The following is an 18,292-nucleotide window of genomic DNA, read 5'->3' as shown; positions in this document are numbered from 1 at the left end:
AATTCCCCTGGTCTCCTGGGGGCAGACATCTTTGGAAGAGAATTGGCCACTGAATCCAATTTGTAATATCAGAAATATCATGACACAGATTGTATGAAGAAACTGAATCCCATTCGCTATGCTCCAAGTATGGCTTTTCCTGTCAGCGCTGAGGAGGACAAGACAGCTGTGAAAAAAAAATATTTGTTATAATAATATCAAGAACCAAAACTCATACAGAAAGAAATAAAGATTTGTGGCCTTAAGCACTAAAGCAGGAAGTGTTGCACATACTGGGGTACATTTTAAAACACAGCGCTTGCGCGAACAAAAGTTCGCCGGATTTTATAAGATACGTGCGTAGCCACGTGTATCTTATAAAATCTGGTGTCGGCGCGCACAAGGGGGGGTGCACATATGTGCAACTTGCACGCGCCGAGCCCTGCGCGCGCTGCCAGTTCCCTCCCACCTCCCCCTCCCTTCCCCTACCTAACCCCCCCCCCCCGGCCCTATCTAAACCCCCCCCTATCTCTGTCGCACAAGTTACGCCTGCTTGAGGCAGGCGTAACTTTGCGCACTGCCACGCCCCCGGAACGCCCCCAGGCCAAAACCACGCCCGCTGCACCGCCCCCGATGACGCGCCGACCGCGTCACGCCCCCGACATGCCCCCCCATGATGCGCAAATCGCAACATGCCCCCCCAAGAAAGCCCCAGGACTTACGCGCGTCCCGGGGCTGCGCGCACCAGAAGCCTATGCAAAATAGGCTCGGCGCGCAGGGGCGTTTTAAAAGGGTTACGCGCGTACCCCTTTTAAAATCTGGCCCACTATCTGCAATGACATTATTATCTGAGTAACTATTTAAACAGTTATAACAAGAAAGGGCCATGTGCTGCCTCCCGGTTTTGTGTACTTGCTCTCGGCACAGAAATGGAGGAACATAGCTCAGAGGATAGGAGCCCAGGACTCAGGTCACTGTGCCTAAGCGTGCTGTGATGCTTATTCACAATGGGTGCACTTTTCACTCTCTTATTTTACCCCGCCTACCCTATTTTTTTTCCCCACCGGGCAGTTACGCATAATGCAGGTATTCTTGTGTTGTATTTGCTTTGGCAAGAATAACTCGCCCTTATTTTTGGAACTGATGAGGCATATTAGGAGGAAACCCTTTGGCGAGCACCTTTTTGCCAATGCCCTCTACCTGTGGCCAGGGCAGGAGTTGCTGGTGGCACAAAGGTGTAGGTGTAGGGGTGTGTGTGTGTGTGTCTGACCTAACTCCTGTGGTCTGAATATGTCAGCCATACGTGATCCTGTTTGAGAAGATAGAATAGGTTGACCACCAAACTTTTTTTTAAAAGTCGAATTCATTCCTTTGCTCTTTCCATCAAAATGGCATTTGGTTGCCGTCTTGATGCATAAGAATTGAGACCGTGCCCGCTCGCTTTTCAACTAGAGCTTGGTGCTGGAAGTGATGAGGCACATTAGGAGGAACACTTTGAGGAGCAGGTTCTGCTGCTGTCCTCTAGTGGACAGGGCTGGACAACCAACGCTCTGTGCCGTTCCCTGAATTTGCTACCACCGCTCATACATTGTAAGCAGTGCATTGGGCATCCTATTCATAGGGACCAGCTGCATCATCGGCATGAGAAGCCTATCTCAGGGATAGGAATTTATAGGTGAAAAGCACCATTAATTTTGATGTGGGTGTGAGTGTCTGTCTGTCCAGACCATGGTGCTGAACAGCAGTGAAAATGCCCTTTAGTAAACCTCTGGGTTTATTGGTTATTCTAGTTTTCTATTTTCCGTGTTTTATTTTTCTCTTTGTTAGATGTTCATACATAAACCACCCAATCTTAAAGCTGAAAATGAATACATCATAGGGCAACCTGGGTAATCATAACACTGTATTTAAAGGCCATCGTTTGCAGGTCCTAACGATACTGTGTGCGCTACTGCTGCATTAACATTATTTTTGTAGTTAGGGTAAACTTTCTAGCCTGTCACTAACCCCAATACAAAAAAATTGATTGTTTCCAAAGTTATATGACTTGGATGTTACAATGTGTAATTTAGGCTTAGGAAAATCTTTACTAGAAACTGATATGTAAAAATTACTTATTAGAATGGCACTGAGTTCTGCTAAAAAAAACAAACCAAAAAAACATATTAAAGCATGGTTTCTTAGAGATTTATCCAGAAAATCTATAAAAAAATATTTGTCCTTACCCCTAGAAATTCATCATCCTCATCTCTTATGGGTAGAGACCTTAGTTTTTATTTTATTTTTCCTGGAAATTTATCATTGTTTATTATAACGAAAATGGGCAAGATCAGTGGGCGGGAAAGTGATGCATCATTTTTTCTGGGTAAAGATCATTGTTCTGCAGTAAACACTGATAAATTCCCAGGAGAAATAAAATAAGGTCCCTGCTTATGGGTTAGACCACGGTGCCTATTCTGGCTTCACCATAGATCACCATTAGACCATCTCTTCCTTGGTCTGCCTTGGGTGTCTCTCTTCCTATAAGATGATACTGAAAAACTTTTCAGGAATCTTCCATGTTCCGTTCTTTCTAGGTTTCCATTGTTCTGGCTCATATTTGAATTTATCAGTCATGGAATAAATATTTAGTGTTTTCCTTTTATCTTCATTTTTAATTCTACCAGGTCTATCACATTCTTTAACAGATCCTAAACATGTCTGTGTTTCTTTTCTGGTTTCCCCTTTTAACGTAGATTGTGAGCCCTCTAGGGATAGGGAAATACCTATAGTACCTGCATCTAATACACTTTTGTAGTGCCAAAAAGCAGAATATAATTTGGATGATAAATTAAATAAATGTTCTATGGATGGTATCACCAGCTGATTAGAATCATTGTAATTTTTTTGTTATATCATTATCATAATTAAAAGTAATGTCACAATTGAGGTAACTATTTATGAACATTTGATATTCTACTTTTTTGCAAAATTGGGCTCAAGGTAGATTGCAATAAATTTAAATGAACAGGGGCAGTAGAACACCTTACAGTGAAATGAGAATTTGCAATTAGAGAAGTATTGGGATCCAGTATAGGAAATCCCATTTGTGAATACTTTGAAAACCCAGTTGTGTTGCTGTTGTGTATAACACAGTCCTTTGAATAGAGGGGCCAGGAAGTTGAGTCAAAGATGTGGATCTTAGGGGAAAACCTGGCTGAAAAGCCATGTCTTAGCTTTTTACCTGAACTTAACCTTGCACCTGGAGCCAGGCTACCCTTATCAGTAGTTTGTTCCAAAAGATGCGTTAACAACTGAAAGCAGGATCTTGTGCAGGACAATCTAAGAACATAAGAACATGCCATACTGGGTCAGACCAAGGGTCCATCAAGCCCAGCATCCTGTTTCCAACAGTGGCCAATCCAGGCCATAAGAACCTGGCAAGTACCCAAAAACTAAGTCTATTCCATGTTACCTGGCAGCAGTCAGGAGATGAGTTATCTTTATCTGGCAACAGTCAGGGGAGGAGAGGAAAGAGAAGAGCCATTTCAGAAGACCAAGGTTCTCTTGAGAGCATGTAAGGGGAGAGAAGTTGAGAGAGGTACTCAGGGGCCTGTTTATTCAGGCATTTGTAGATAAAACAAAGAGTTTTACATTTTATCAGGCTTTCTGCTGAGAGTCAGTGAAGATGATGTAGGAGCTGGAGATGCCATTGTAGTGGAGTAATTGATTTGGCTGGTGATTAAAGCATGGATAACAGTAGCAAAATTACGTTGGATCAAGGAAATTATGTAGTTGATGGATCTGACGTAGATACAAGGAGGGCCTTGATACTTTCACAATTTGGTCTATTTGAACCCCTAGACTTGGTACTGACTCCTTACAATATAAAATGATACCTGCAAGTGAGGGACATGATTTTAGGGGTGACCTTGACGGCTGATTTAGATGGGTTTAGTTTGTGTGTGTTTATTAAGCTGTTTGACAATTATTAAATTATGAAACTTATTCACGAACATAATTGTTAATGACAGTTTTGGTTTTAATAGGCCATTTTTCTAAAATTGCCATTGTCTTTATTTTCTCTAAGGATATTTTAAGATTATAGCTTGCAGAGTTGATATAATTGATTTCTGAAGTTTTATGTACTATTACTTGGTCATCAGAAATTCTTTTCTCTTTTTCTTTCCTTCATTTTAGAATGTATTTTCTTTTTCCTGATGAGTCCTGCCATGGTGCGAGTATGCCATGTTCCCTTCTGTGAGGGAGACATTTAGGCCACTAGATGACTGAAGAGTAAAAGGGGGTGCTCTGGGAAGACAAAGAAATAGCAGAAAAACTTAATTCTTTCCTCGTTTTTGTTTTTTTTTTTACAGAGGAGGAAGTTGGGAAGATACCCATACCTGAAACATTCTTTAATGGTGGAGATTATAAACAACAATGGGCCAAATTTTAAAAGCCCAGCGCACGCATGGCCGTGTCTTGTGCGGGCTGAGCGCATTTTAGAAATGGCCCGGCCACCCGTGTATCTCTTGAAATGTGTGGAAGCGCCGGGCTCAGGTGGGGGCCGGCCAGGACAGTGCCATTAGATGTTGCCTGGGGAAGTGAACTCCAGCAGGAATTTACTTCTGCTCCAAAGGAGCAATAAGTTATTTAACAGAAAAAATTAGGTAGAGGTTAGGGGTCGAGGGGAAAAGGTAGGAAGGGTAGAGAGTGGACTGGGAGGGAACTGAGAAAGGCCCTATTGCGTCTCTGCATGGCTTTTAAGAAACCCCCCCCCCCCCCCCAGTTGCGCATTCGAATCTGTATCGTATTTTATAACATGCGTACGTCATCGCGCGCATATTATAAAATTGGTGCGCCTTTTAAAATCTAGCTTAATATCTATAATAGTGGAGGATGTAATAGATTAGATTAACAAACTAAAGAGTAACAAATCACCAGGACTAGATGGCATCCACCGCAGAGTCCTAAAAGAACTTGTTACTAGTAATCTGTAACCTTTCATTTAAAACAGCTATGATTCCTGAAGACTAGAAGATAGCAAATGTGATGCTGCTTTTTAAAAAGGTTCCAGTGGTGATCTGAGAAACTATAGACCAGTGAACCTGATGTTGGTGCTGGGCAAAATGGTAGAAACCGTTCTTAAAAACAAAATCACTATTATATAGATAGACATGGCTTAATGGAGAACAGTCAATATAGTTTTAGCAAGGGGAAGTCTAGTCTTAACAGTCTTTTAAAATTTTTTGAAGATGTAAATAAACATGTAGATAAATGTAAGCCGGTTGATTATAGTGCATTTGGATTTTCAGAAACTATTTGACAAAATCCAGAGAGCCCAAACAACCACTATCAATATTTAAAGATTAATATCTATCGGTGACCATCATAATAAGCGCTACCAGTTATATCCCCTTAATTTGCCTTATGATTAATCATAGGTCACAGTCCATGGTATTCCTTAATATTTACTTTAATTTCTGTTTTCTTATGCAGATAAAATCATAGCACTTATCTGCTAAACAAATAGCTACGCTGCAGATCCTCTAACAATGATCCCAGACGTAGGTCTGCGTTTTGAAAAGAAGATCTGTATCAGGAGGATGTAGTTCTTTTATATACTGCTATATTGAACTTGAAAATTTCAACTTGATGATATTGTTTACATATTCAAGTTGGTGGTTTTAATTATTATGGTGCCACTGACATAGATCCAGGACCTGGATTAGCCATTGTCGAAGATAGGATGCTGGGCTTGATGGACCTTGGTCTGACCCAGCATGGCATTTATGTTCCTATATTTTCTGTTTCTGTTCATTGCATATGAAGTGTCCCAAAACCTCCTTCCTCATCCTTCCAGAGGAAGTCCTGTTTCTTACAGTAGGAGAAGCCTCACTGTAAATTCAGAAATGCACAAGTGGTCATGTCATATGGAACATGGATCCTCCAGTAGTATTCATTTTCCACTGATTTTGAAACCTAAGGGAATTGGTTGGATTACCGAGACAGAGAAGTAAATGGTGACTGTGTACATCACTCAGATTTGACTATAGTTGCGACTGTGATGCTGTTGCCTTAAACAGCAGAAGAATGTCTTTTATCCCACTCTTTCTCCTGACTGGTGCAGGTGCACAAGAAAGCCTCAAGCACATAACTATTGTCAAAATAGTCAATCTATCACTATCAGAAGGACACATGCCATCTTCTTTAAAATGCACAATTGTTAAGCCAATACTTAAAAATAATAAGAAAGATCCTTCTGACTTCAACACTCTGACCCAATAATTTACCTTTCCTTGCTAAAATCATTGAAAAAGTTGTTCAAAAACAACTGTCAGATTATTTAAACACTAATAACATTCTTTTTCCTTCACAACCTGGATTTAGGTAACTTTAGCACAGAAACTCTCTTATCCGATACCGTCTTCAGAGGTTTTGATAATGGAACATCTTACCTTCTTATTCTTTTAGATTTGTCCGTGGCTTTCGATACTGTCAACTTTCACATTCTACTTCAAAGATTAACTGATATCAGAATTAATGGAACCGTTCTCTTCTGGTTCAAATCATTTTTGTCTGATCCGTTCTATCAAGCCAAAATAAATTCAAAATTATTGTCTAAAATCACGACTGAATCTGGGGTTCCTCAGGGATCCTCGCTTTCTGCGACACTATTTAACATTTATCTTTTGCCTCTTTGTAAACTCTTGACCGGATTAGGCATCTCTCATTTCATATATGCAGACGATGTTCAAATTCTGATTCCTATTAAAGATTCTTTGGCTGAAACTCTTAAAATAGTTGAAGTTTATCTTTCCTCTATCAGACAACTTTTATCACATATGAAATTGATCCTCAATCATCAAAAAACTGAAATATTGCTGAGTAGAAAAGGCTCCTTAGACGACAAAATCCCAATTCAGAACTAATTATATGATGATTGACGCTGCTTCCCAATCAGAAATTTAGGGATCATATTAGATAATGAACTCAAAATGAAATTGGATATTAATCACAAAATTAAGGAGGGTTACTTTAAACTACATGTACTAAAACAGCTAAAACCTTTGTTAGAATTTAACGACTTCAGAGCTATTCTACAGTCATTAGAATTTTCGACACTCGACTACTGCAATTCTTTTATTTGGTCTACCAGCCTATCACATTCGACCTCTTCAGATATCGCAGAATGCAACTGCCAGAATCGAGGGAGCAAAGCCAGTCCTCTCTTTGCAGGAGGGGAATTAGAGTGCCCAACAAGACCATCTTGAACTTTTCTCTTGGCAAAAATGTGTTCAAGGCTCTTAGATCCAATATGGGGCGGAGCCCCCCTGTTCTCTTTGGAATCAGGAAATAGTGGAAGTAGAACCCCTGCCCTTTGTGATGCAGTGGAATGGGTTTTACTGTTCTGGTCATTACAAGGACAGAGAGCTCCGTCCAGAGAATTTCCTGATGTGGGGACTGGCCTCACGATAGGCAGGGGGGGGAGAGTCTGCAGGGACACCCAGGAAGTTCAACCTGTACCCTCAATGAATGATGGACAGGACCTATCTGTCTGAGATGACTTGTGGCCAGTGGTCCAAAAAGGACCTTAGCCAGCCTCCAAACGACCCTAATGTCGAAGGTACGGTACGAGGCTTATGCTTCCTCGCAGCTGGTCAAAACCCCATAGCGGGGCTCTGCTGGGGCGCCGACTGAGGTCTGGAGGTCCGCTGCTTCTTAGAGCGGACCCTGGAACCCACTCGTGGTGTACGGACACGTGGGCCTGGAGGGTAAATTTCTTTTGGCGATAGAAGGACCCTCCTGGTGCTCTGACGTGAGGATTTTCTGGCGGAGGACAGTGGGTCTGATGTACTAGCTGAGAGATGCTGGAGGTCTCATGGTGATCCTTCTACTGAGTTACAGCATCCCTTACTTTGTTTTGAAACAGATTCTCACGAGTACAGGGCAGGTCTGCGAGTTTTTCTTGGACCTTCGGCCAGAGATCTGATGTTTAAAGCCACGCCATTCTACAGGTGACGATGCCTGTTGCTGCTACCCTAGCTGCTCTTTCAAATACATCACAGGTGGCACGCACCTCGAGTTTGCCACACTCCAAGCCTTGCTGGGCGACTGCCAAGAAGGCTTCCTGCTGTTGCTGGGGGAGGTGCTCCGACAACTCCTGAACCTGCTGCCAGAGGGTTCCAAGTTTATTTGGTCATGTACAACTGGTAGGAAGCAATCCGGGTGAACAGCATAGTGCCCTGGTACACTTTTCCTACCTAAGGCATCGAATGTTCTATGCTCCTGACCCGGAGGCGCAGAAGCTTGGGTGCAAGAACGCTTGGCCTTCTTGAGGGCAGACTCCATCATCACTGATTGATGCGGGAATTGCCGCCCCTCAAAACCCAAGGCTTGCTACACTAAGTAGACTACATCTGTTTTCCGGTTTATCGGAGAAACAGAGATGGGGTGTTCCCAGATCTGAAGGAGTAACTCTGTAAAGATATGGATGGGAACAGCCACTACCTCCTTTGTGGCATCGACAAATTGGAGAACTTCCAGCATCCTTATCCGTTAGGAGCTGGAAAGGAATAGCCTCCACCATAGCCCACAAAGGTTAGATCCTCCTCACTGAAGTCCCCTAGGGACCCTTGTGGAGGGCTCCTGCCCAAGGTCCCCGAGGGACTGGGGATCAGACTGGGTAAAACTGGGAGCAGTACCAAGGTCCCCAACAGTGCCCCCTGGCCGTGACACATCCTCCTCCTTGGAGGAATCCACAATGGGGATCACTCCAGAGGGATGCGGGCCCGGTGCCTGCTGGGGTATTGATGGTCCCCGAGGTGCTGGTAGCTGCTATGTGGGCAAGACAGTCAGAAGGATGTGGAGGCGCTCCAGCAGCGGTGCCAACATTGCAGGTGCGGGCTCTGACACCAGAGAAGGCACCAGTGGAGCCGACAGTTCAATGCCCTGCAGGGTTTGGAGCACCGCCCGTTGCACCCTGTGGTCCAGCTCCTCTTGAAAATACACAAAAGACAGGACAGCTAGAGGAGGAAGAGGCTTCACTAAACTCTCTTGGAGCCCGAGGGAGCTCTGTGCCCGGTACCAATATCAGTGGGGAACACCTGGGACTCCCGGGTTCGATAGAGGTCGAGGCCTCCTCTCCCCAGGGTCGCTTCGGTATCATGGTGGTCACCGGTGCCGACCCAGGTTTGGTACTGTGTGATGACGGTGACTGGTGACTATGTTTCCGAGATTTCCTACGGTGCTCGGCCCTGTCTTTTCCCAGCGCCAAGAATGGAGACTATCCTGACGTCCTGGAGTGTGATGATGCAGATGACTGTCTATCTCCGGCCCCTCTCTCCCGAGAGGGCTCCGGCGGGGGAGTAGCAACGATGGATCTACATCCATCGCCGACCCCCTGGCCCTTAGGCGTCAATACACCCGACACCAGAGTCGAAGTATCAGACTTTCTGGATCTAAAAAGCTTCTCCTTGGGGGTTATTTGATTGCAAAAACGACAACCCCAGACATCGTGCAACGTACCTAGGCAGAGATACAGACCTCGTGCGGATCCTTAATGGACACTGTCCGCGGGCACTGGGGGCATCGGCGAAACCCCGATACCATGAAAAAAGAGCCAGCGAGTGGTCGATGATCAGAGGCCACCGAAGAGCGACACTGTCAGGAATAGACCACAAAGAAAGAAAAAAACTTAACCATGCTGCCCTAAAGAACACAGACGGTGAAGAAGAGGGACCAGGCGCAAACAATTTGAAAAATGATCAGGGAAAAAAACTCTGAAGAGGGCAGAGCTCCACAACCGCGAGTCGAAAGCTGTAAGTAAAATCAGGTGGTTCTAGGTGGGATTAAATGGAGTATAATAATTGAGCATCATGAAACATGATGATAGGGTCTGCAGACTGGCAAGAGAAAGTGCTGGTAAAGAATATTGTATACCAATTGAGTCACTACAGAAAATGATCAAGGAGTGTGTTTTCAACCAAATTTCAGGTGTACTGCATGCTTTAAGTTTTGTGTGAAATAGTTTTGTGCAGAAAATCAGAAAATTCCTAGGAAATGTGTTATCTCCAGATGGCGTGCACTAATGCCCAGCTTAGTCGCAGTACTGGATCATGTGCTACAGTGACAAATTCTTGTCAGTAAAAACAGAAATGTGCATTTTTATCCATGGCTTAATAATAAGAGGAGTTAGGAATTATGGAGAGAAAACGAAACTGGAAAACACAGTTCCCTCATTTATACAAATCCACAATGCACCATCCTCTGTAATGTGGGCAATCCTGGTGCCCCCATTATAAAAAAGAATATAGACCTAGAAAAGGTACAGAGTATGGGGATACCAGACACCAAAGATGATCCAGTGCATTGAACAGCTTCCGTCTGAAGAGAGGTGCCACAAATCAGATATGATGGAAGAATATAAAGCCATATAGGTATTAAAAAAAAAAAAGAAAGAAATACCTCCTAGTTCTGGAATTAAGTTTAATGGCTTTTTTAGACCGTCGTTAAGTATTTACCATCACAACGGTTTACATTCAAGGCACATAAAATAAAATTACAATATATAAAATGAATAAAATATTAAAAGTGCCAACACATTAAGATCTGGTTATAAAATACAATATCATACAAAATATTCTATTTAAAATATTTCAAGTAACCTAAATCTTAGCTATGTGTAAAATATTAATCTACATGTAAAATAAATCCATTTATGTAATAAAATCATAAGCATATAAAATGATACCTCTAACTCTGCCTTGTTCTAAAAGTGTCAGACTAATAATTAAACTAATATTATAAAAATATAAAGCTATAAGCAGCTTAACTTTCCTTAAGTGCTTAGTTTCATAAGGTGATCTCATTGCCGAAAAATTCTAAAACTACACAGCCCTTATTTACTTCTCCTGTTCATTGTAAAACGCCTGTTTAAAAAGCCAGGTTTTTAACATCCCTTTAAATAATTTATAATTTCGTTGTATTCTTAACTCAAGAGGTAATCCATTCCACAAAGTGGGACCTGCTAAGGACAGAGCTCAATCTCTGACTTGCGTCAGCCGTGCCGTCTTTATCGATGGAATTGATAGTAGTGCCTTATTGGCAGATCTAAGATTTCTTTGTGGTATAAGTAAACCTAAAGCTGTATTAAGCTTTACACCATAAAGGGCTTGAATTAGCTTACGTTTGAAACTTATGAACAGTAGCAGTAATCGTAAAGGTTTTAACCGTGTCTGCTGTCCATTTGCACATATTTCATATACATTTATTATTAAATTATTTTAAAAAATATATAGCAAAAATCTCTCTAAAGTAAGAGTACATTTTGCATTTGCTAACTTCTGGTTTGGATTAGAAAGGTCTCCAGTGAAACTTTTTTATATAATGCATAGTCAACCTGTGGAACACTTTTGCAAAAGGATCTTATGGAGCCAAGTAGTGTAACTGGACTCTAAAAAAATGACTGTAGAGTAGGTCAGTCAAAGGCTATTAAACATATAACTCTGTGGTGTCACCCAGGGTTCACTGTGTCCTTAAACCATGGCTATTTGGTTTCAATTTGGCTAGAGCACAGTATAGCTGTCCTATGTTTCTTGTTATGAGATTTTATCAATTAAGAGTGGCAAAAAAGCCGTCAAACCATTTAATTGATTTTGTACTTTCCTCCCAGGCCTTAGCGCGTGCTTCATGATTTCTTGCTACGGTGGGGAGCCGAATTCCGGGCAATATCCGAACTTTATTTATTTATTATTCTATTTTTAAGTCTTATATTCTGCTACAACTACAATAGAAATCAGTCCAGTGTGCATTAAATCTAAAAACATCATAATTACATAAAATATAAAATCTGAAATCAACTTAATCATAAAACAATTAATAAGTGGTAAGAAAAAGGAAGTGCATGTATTCAGTGTTAAAGGGACGTCCAAGTCTGCAGAATTCAAAGGCATTTATTTTATTTATATTTCACCTTTCCCGTACTTCATACTGGATTGTATTCAGGTACTGCAGGTATTTATATGGCCCGAGCGGGTTCAATGCAGAAATATCTCTGCAAGGGCCATTCAAATATCTTTGAAGAAGAGAAAATTGCTACAGGCTAAATAGTTCCAGATATTCTGCCATGTATGTGGCTTGGCAGTATTATAGAATCAAGACTATAAAATGGATAAAAAATAAATAATTTTTAATAAATAACCACAATGAACCGAACAGCTTTGCCAAAGGCCAAGGAACTAGTGTGGAATGGTGGGAGCTGGTTTGTGGGAAGTAAACAGTATTACAGTTCACAGACCTTGTTTCTCTTGGCAGTTAAAGTACTAAACATTATGTAAATGTATCCGTTCTTCTAGTAGGTCACTAGAGAAGGGTATGTATTCTGTTTCTAAATAGCAATTTTTACAAACGGGGTCCTATATATATCGTTTGCCTGCTGTAAAACAGCATTCACTGCCTTTTTATTTTTAAACACCAGTTAATGAAGAGTGTTGTGCTATTGACAGCACCATGAAGAGAGCGACCATCAAAGAAATATATGAAAGAGAGAAAAAAAAGTTACAGAACACAAGTGGTGCAGTTACACTACACAACCTTCATGCTCCCTCCATGGCAGTACAATAGCAGGATGATTTGAGCTACTTCTCTTCCTTCTCGTGCGTATTTGAATCTAAATCTAGCAGTCTAGGCCGGGGTTCACAATGGCAATCGGACCTCCTGTCAGCAGGGTGGACAACGCTCTGCCTCGGATCGTTTTTAAATTCGTCCCCAGGTCTTTCATCTTGGTAGTAACGACTTGCGCCGTGGGACGATCGGAGGAGCGCATCCAGTTGAGCAGGGAGGATTTGCAGCAGTTTCGCTTTCAGCCTGCCGTCAGGGGAAGACATTGCAGCCATGATTCCTGGCGAGAGCTGGAACTGACAGCGGCTTCCTGCCCCCTCCCCTCTGAAATGGGCAGAGATGAATTTGATTCCATCGTTTGCTTCCGTGTCCTTCCTGCGCAGCTTGCAGCAGACGGCAGGTAACGCTGTGGATCGTTTATTAATGACTTGCAAGAGATTTAATTACTACTGTGCGTGCAATTTTGGGGTGGAAGGATTCACCGAAACGAGTTTGTTTGCTTCTGTGGGGGGGGGGGGAAAAAATCCCTTGGCAAAGAAAAAAAGCCAGTTTTCTTGAAGACTGGGACTAGGAGACGAATTTTTTTTTTTTTAAGTGACTAGCGAAGTCCATGGTAACAAATCTTCCTTATAACGCGGCACAGCGCAAAACCACGCCAGACTCGTGTTTTGTGTTTATTTTTGTTACAGCGGGGGGGGTTGCTTTAAGGAGCGGAGAAAACTCCCCGTCCGTCCGCTAGCCGGAGGCGGGACGACATTTGTTTACACCACGTTTGGCTCGTTGGAAAAGGAAGAAAACGACAGATGAGGCGTCTGTAAACCCTGGCGGATGTTTACAGCGCGATCAAAGCCCACCGAAAATAAATTCCGTCTCCTGCACCGTTTCCGCCTGTTCCAGGCTGCCTCCAGCCAGAGAGAAGCTCCGCCCCTGACCTCACCGAGGTGCTTCCTGATTGGCTCAGGTCAGAGAATGCCCGTGCATTGGTTCGTACTCTGGTTTTTTTTTTGTTTTTTTTTAGCAGGGGAGCAGCGTATTCGCGTTGGAAAGGATTTCGCCTACCGTTCTCGTCACTGGGTTAAGATGGATTTGTGCTGGGTACTGGATGCTTAGTATCTGGCGCCAGATAGCAGCGATGAATCCAGAAATAAATTACTTGGGGGGGGGGGGGGGGGATGGGGTTTCCGAGTGATGAAATGTTTTGCGCAAGAATAACTGCTAGTAAAATACTTGGGGTTAGATTTAAGTTCTAGGCAAAGAAAACAAAACAAAACCATTGTGAAAAGCCAACAGTCTTTCTGATTGCACGATTTTGCAACAGTTTGGCTTTTGCCTAAGGATATGATTTATGATTTTGCATTGTTAGAAAAGGAGCAAATTCTGTACAAGTACTATGAAACTTGCTTAATTCTTAAGTCTAGTACTTTCTGATATAAGATCTATAACGTATTTTGCAGAATTCTTGGTCAGGAGATGGGCTGTTTTAAATTATTCAAGAAAAACCGATAAAAGCAATTTGCTCTTTTTTTTTTATTAGAAACTTAAAATCTGGCCCTTTGATATTTCTGGGCTATATTGTATGTGTATCTAAAACTGTATCTGTCAAGAGAGAGAGAGAGAGATTATGAATAATAACAGACTGCAAGTACCCCTCATTCTAGGTTTTAGATTTATTTATGGAAAGTTTAAATTAATCTACATAACCACCTTCCTTGAAGGTTGTTAAAAATAGTTTTCTAGCAGGCCAAGGCTAAATTTGGTAGCCTCCATTGGTGATTTTCTGTCAGATCACCAGCCCAGAAAACTTTTGAACTTGCTTCCTTTTTCTCCATTGGGAAAAAGTGGAAGATGGAGGCTGCCAATGTACTTGATGTGATAATTTAAGAAGCTATTCCTCTTAAATTGGCTATTCCTGCCCAGTGCAGAGAGGTGCATAGGCTTGACTTGTGCTTTCTTAATGCTGGAAATGTAACTCCCACTCAGAGGTGGAGTACTGGGGCTAGTGCTAATCTTCTGTTGGCTGAATGTGGAATTCATGGTTTTGGAGTTGTATTTGGGATTTATATGCACAAGTCTTATTTTCTGTGCATAAAAGGTGATTTATGAACATCATGTTCTGTGCTTTGTACACAAATTGTGGTTTCTGCGCATAAACCATTGCGGAATGATTTGGGGTTAAAGTACTTTTTAAAACTGATGCATTAGCACACTATTATCTTATTACATCGATCATTAACTCTTTACTTTGTACGTGAATAAGGGTCTCTGATAGAGGGAAATACCTGTAGTACCTGAATTTATAACTTGCCATGTGCTCGGATTTGGAAGGGGGGGTTCATTTTAAACTCGAAATCCAAATCCATATATTTACTGTTATTGTTGTTCCATATATTTACTGTATCTCAACTGTTCCTCTCTCCTTACTCTCTTCCAACCTCCAAGTTCCTGTAACCATCGTTCTTTGTAACTTATTACTTGCCACTTCCCTTAACTCTATCAGTAGCTCTCTAGCTATGATTAAGTTAATCTCCCATGTTTGATGTGAACCGATGTGAGATGACATGTCATTAATGTCTGTATAGAAAAGAATTAAATAAATCAATCCATACATGCATCTCTACGTTTTATAGGTTCCATAGATACAGCTTTGCCGGTTGTTGTTGCAATGTGCAGACCCGTTCACCCTACAATGGCTTTAGTTTTCAGGATGAATTGAGTATTTCTGCTCAAACAGGAGAAAGGAGGGCTTCGTTTTCATTAGAAAACCTAAAGCCCAGTGGAATCAAGAGAAGGGAAAGGAGTCTGATCTGAAGCTGGGTCACTCGATGGTAGATGAAAGAAAAAAAACCTGAAGGTGACAGTGAACAGCTGGCGGTATAAAGCCCCACCGCCGTGACACAGCACGCTGTCCTCCAGTCCAGAGATCCTGTGAGGGAGAGGGACATGCACACACTGATATCCTCTGCTTGAGAGTAATGTATCCTGTGAGAGGTGAATATATTCCTGACTCTGTCCTGTTACTGGCCCATTAACTGTCTGATCCTGAGAGGGAAACGTTACTGAGTCTCATTTTGGAGTTCCAGCTACTTCTCTGGAAATTTTCGCTAAACATACAAAGGCTCATTGCATTCTCTGCAAGTCCGAGGAAGTCACTGTCTTGTGCTGAACCAAGGATTTTCTCATAATACCAATGAAAGTGACCGTAGGAATCATAAGAGTTCAGCAGCATATCAGGAGGAGGAAGCTAAAACCTGTGTACACACACGGCCTGCAGATTTTTCCCCTTCCCTGGGCAGGGAAACAAAAAAAAAAAAAGTGGCTCCAGCCTGTGTTTGCTTCCATCTATGCCAGATGCTCAAGCATGCACCTTAGGTCGTGGCCAGGGTAGCAAGTGTTTCAAGAGCCATCTGTCTCCTCTGCACCAGCTGCTGGAGTGCTCTGAGGTAGCAGAAACCAGGGTAGAGTTGTGGGAGGAAAGGAGAACAAGCAACACCCAGGGATACTACTTGTACACTCGAGAGAGAAGCACCATCATTCTTATTAACAGCTCAAACATGGGGTGGGAGTGGATGGAAGGAGAATTAGGAGGATGGGGTAGGGGATGATCTTATCATGTATTGCTGTATGGTCTACTATTGGTCTGTCATTTCCTACAATAGCAATAAACTTACAAGAATCCCAAATAAACTCGCAGGTAAAAAGTGGGAGTATTCTCCCTCTGCCTTCCGCCCTGCTCTCTTTCTCTCTGCCATCCAAGGTTCTTCTAAGTCATTTTCCCCGAGGTTCCTCTCTTGCCCGCTCTCTTTCTCCCCCGGGTTCCTCTCCCTCTTTTTTTCTCCAGTACTCCTTTCGTATCCACTCCCCAGGTTGCCTCCTATTCCCACCTCCTTACCTCTTCCTTGTATCTCTCCCCTCAGCGCCCAGTAGAAAAAGCAGCAGTTTCGAAACACTTGAGGGACATGTTGCCAGTCTCTCCCTCATGCTCTTCCTCTTTGGATTGGAAGAATGCAGGGAGAAACTGTGGACTGGGAGTGCTCACCCCCAGTGTCTCTGTGTTGCTGACATTGGTGCTGTTGGAGGATGAAAAGCAAGAGTGTCTGGGGTGTAGGTGGGGAGGTAGAAGAGTAGGTCAGCTGCAAGTGGGGATCATAGTGGGAGAGAGAAATACAGGGCTGCTTGGGTGTTGAGAGGAGCCCATCTGGCCACCGCCGTTTTTCCCCATGAACCCAGAAGGTTTACAGAATTTAAGCCTGGAGCTGAGCAGTCAAATCTGAAGATTCCAGGTCCAGCCTGGAGCAGTAACTGCCCAGGCTGTAAGACGAGCAGATGTTAGTGTCCTGAAGTCTGAAGGCCACTTTGCAATCCTACTGATGTTGTAAGAGAAAGGGTGCTATAAAAGCTGATTAAAATAAGAGCAGGGCCAGCCCCGCCTGCCATGTGGAAGGTCCGTGGTTTGATCCCTGTTTTTTGGGTCTCCTCTTCCCTGGGTCGACAGGGAATCATCATCACCGCTCAGTTCAGGGCCTGCGATTGCAGAGTTTCAGAAGGAGCTCTGATGCAGTCCAGTGCTATCACTGCAATGACCAGAAAAGGTACACTGGAGGTGGGGGAGAGGGGAAATTTAACATAGGGGAAGGGGAGGAATACCTGGATAGGTAATAGGCAAATGAAGGCTTCTGGTGCCAGGATCCCAGCCCCAGTTCCACTTGAGCTGGAGTCCCAAAGGATTAGGAGGAAACTGCTGAATAAAAAAAAAAAAATCCCCAGCAGCTCTTAACAGTGAGTCTATGGCTCTTGGCAAAATTCAAATCTGCCAAAAAGTGGAAGCTCAGCCCCTACATTGTTGAAGCAGCAGAATCTCCAGGACTGCATTCTCCAGACTGGGTCAGGCTTGGAAGGGAATCCAGCTTAATCAGCTGGGGAACCCAAAACTGGTGGCAAGCTCGTTGATCTTCTCCCCCATTTTCGTGTGGTTATCATGCGCCGCTTTTGAAGTGGGAACATTTTATAAAGTTTCTCTCCCGTATCTTAAGCATGGCTGTCGTTCTGCGTATTGCAAATTTGAATTTTGCCAGAAGAAAAAGCTACTGCTGAATTCTCCCATCACAGTTTCTGTGCTGTAAATAATCTTACAGTACAAATCACAGCTTGAGATGACAGCCTGCTTTTACATATAAAATGCTTTATGTACAAAACAAAAGGCGTTTTATAGACAGACGGTATATTTGAGCTGGAGTCTGGCTGTCATCTTCCTCGTCAACAAATATTTCCTGACTTAAAGTTTCTGAAGTGCATCTATTTGTTTCTTTGCAGAAAGAAGACATGGTCCAATGTGTAAACCTTCTCCTTCTCCGGCTTCCCCATCTTCCAATTCCAGGACGTCATTAGTACAGATGAAACCCAAACCCTGTATCAGCAGCCATAACCCTGTCAGCAGCAACTCAAAGCCATTCAAAACGCCCAAAGACAATCTACTTACCTCCAGCAGCAAACAGCAGCATACGGTCTTTCCTTCAAGAGTGTCGAGGGATAAACCATGGTAGGTACTGTAACTGCTGGCATGCTTTAACCTTTCCCAAAGAAGAGAAAGCTTCCGAGATTGCTGTGTCTGTGTCCTTCCCTAATAACTTTGCGTTTGGTGACCTATTCAGGCCATGTTTTCAGGATATGTTTGGCAGGGTGGGGGGACATGAGGGCCCTGACAAAAGTGATAATT

At 42.8% G+C, this 18,292-nt stretch overlaps 1 protein-coding gene across 9 annotated transcripts in view; it reads left to right on the top strand.

Annotated features, from left to right (window-relative positions):
• The window catches only part of ATXN7L1 (ataxin 7 like 1), a 265,888-nt gene that overhangs the window by 143,025 nt on the left and 104,571 nt on the right, over positions 1 to 18,292 (top strand). For 4 of the 9 annotated variants that reach the window (XM_029615631.1, XM_029615630.1, XM_029615622.1 and 1 more), the window contains one exon: positions 17,890 to 18,115. In XM_029615631.1, coding sequence (XP_029471491.1) covers positions 17,890 to 18,115 — 226 coding nt within the window. Of the gene's footprint in view, positions 1 to 12,601; positions 12,980 to 13,268; positions 13,563 to 13,651; positions 13,675 to 15,436; positions 15,568 to 17,889; positions 18,116 to 18,292 lie in introns of those variants that run through there. The other 5 variants (XM_029615623.1, XM_029615624.1, XM_029615627.1 and 2 more) reach the window with 5 other exon arrangements.

This window comes from Rhinatrema bivittatum, chromosome 9 (assembly GCF_901001135.1).
Source record: "Rhinatrema bivittatum chromosome 9, aRhiBiv1.1, whole genome shotgun sequence".
In the NCBI taxonomy this organism is placed as follows: Eukaryota; Metazoa; Chordata; class Amphibia; order Gymnophiona; family Rhinatrematidae; genus Rhinatrema; species Rhinatrema bivittatum.
This window is presented reverse-complemented; position numbering and strand designations above follow the sequence as displayed.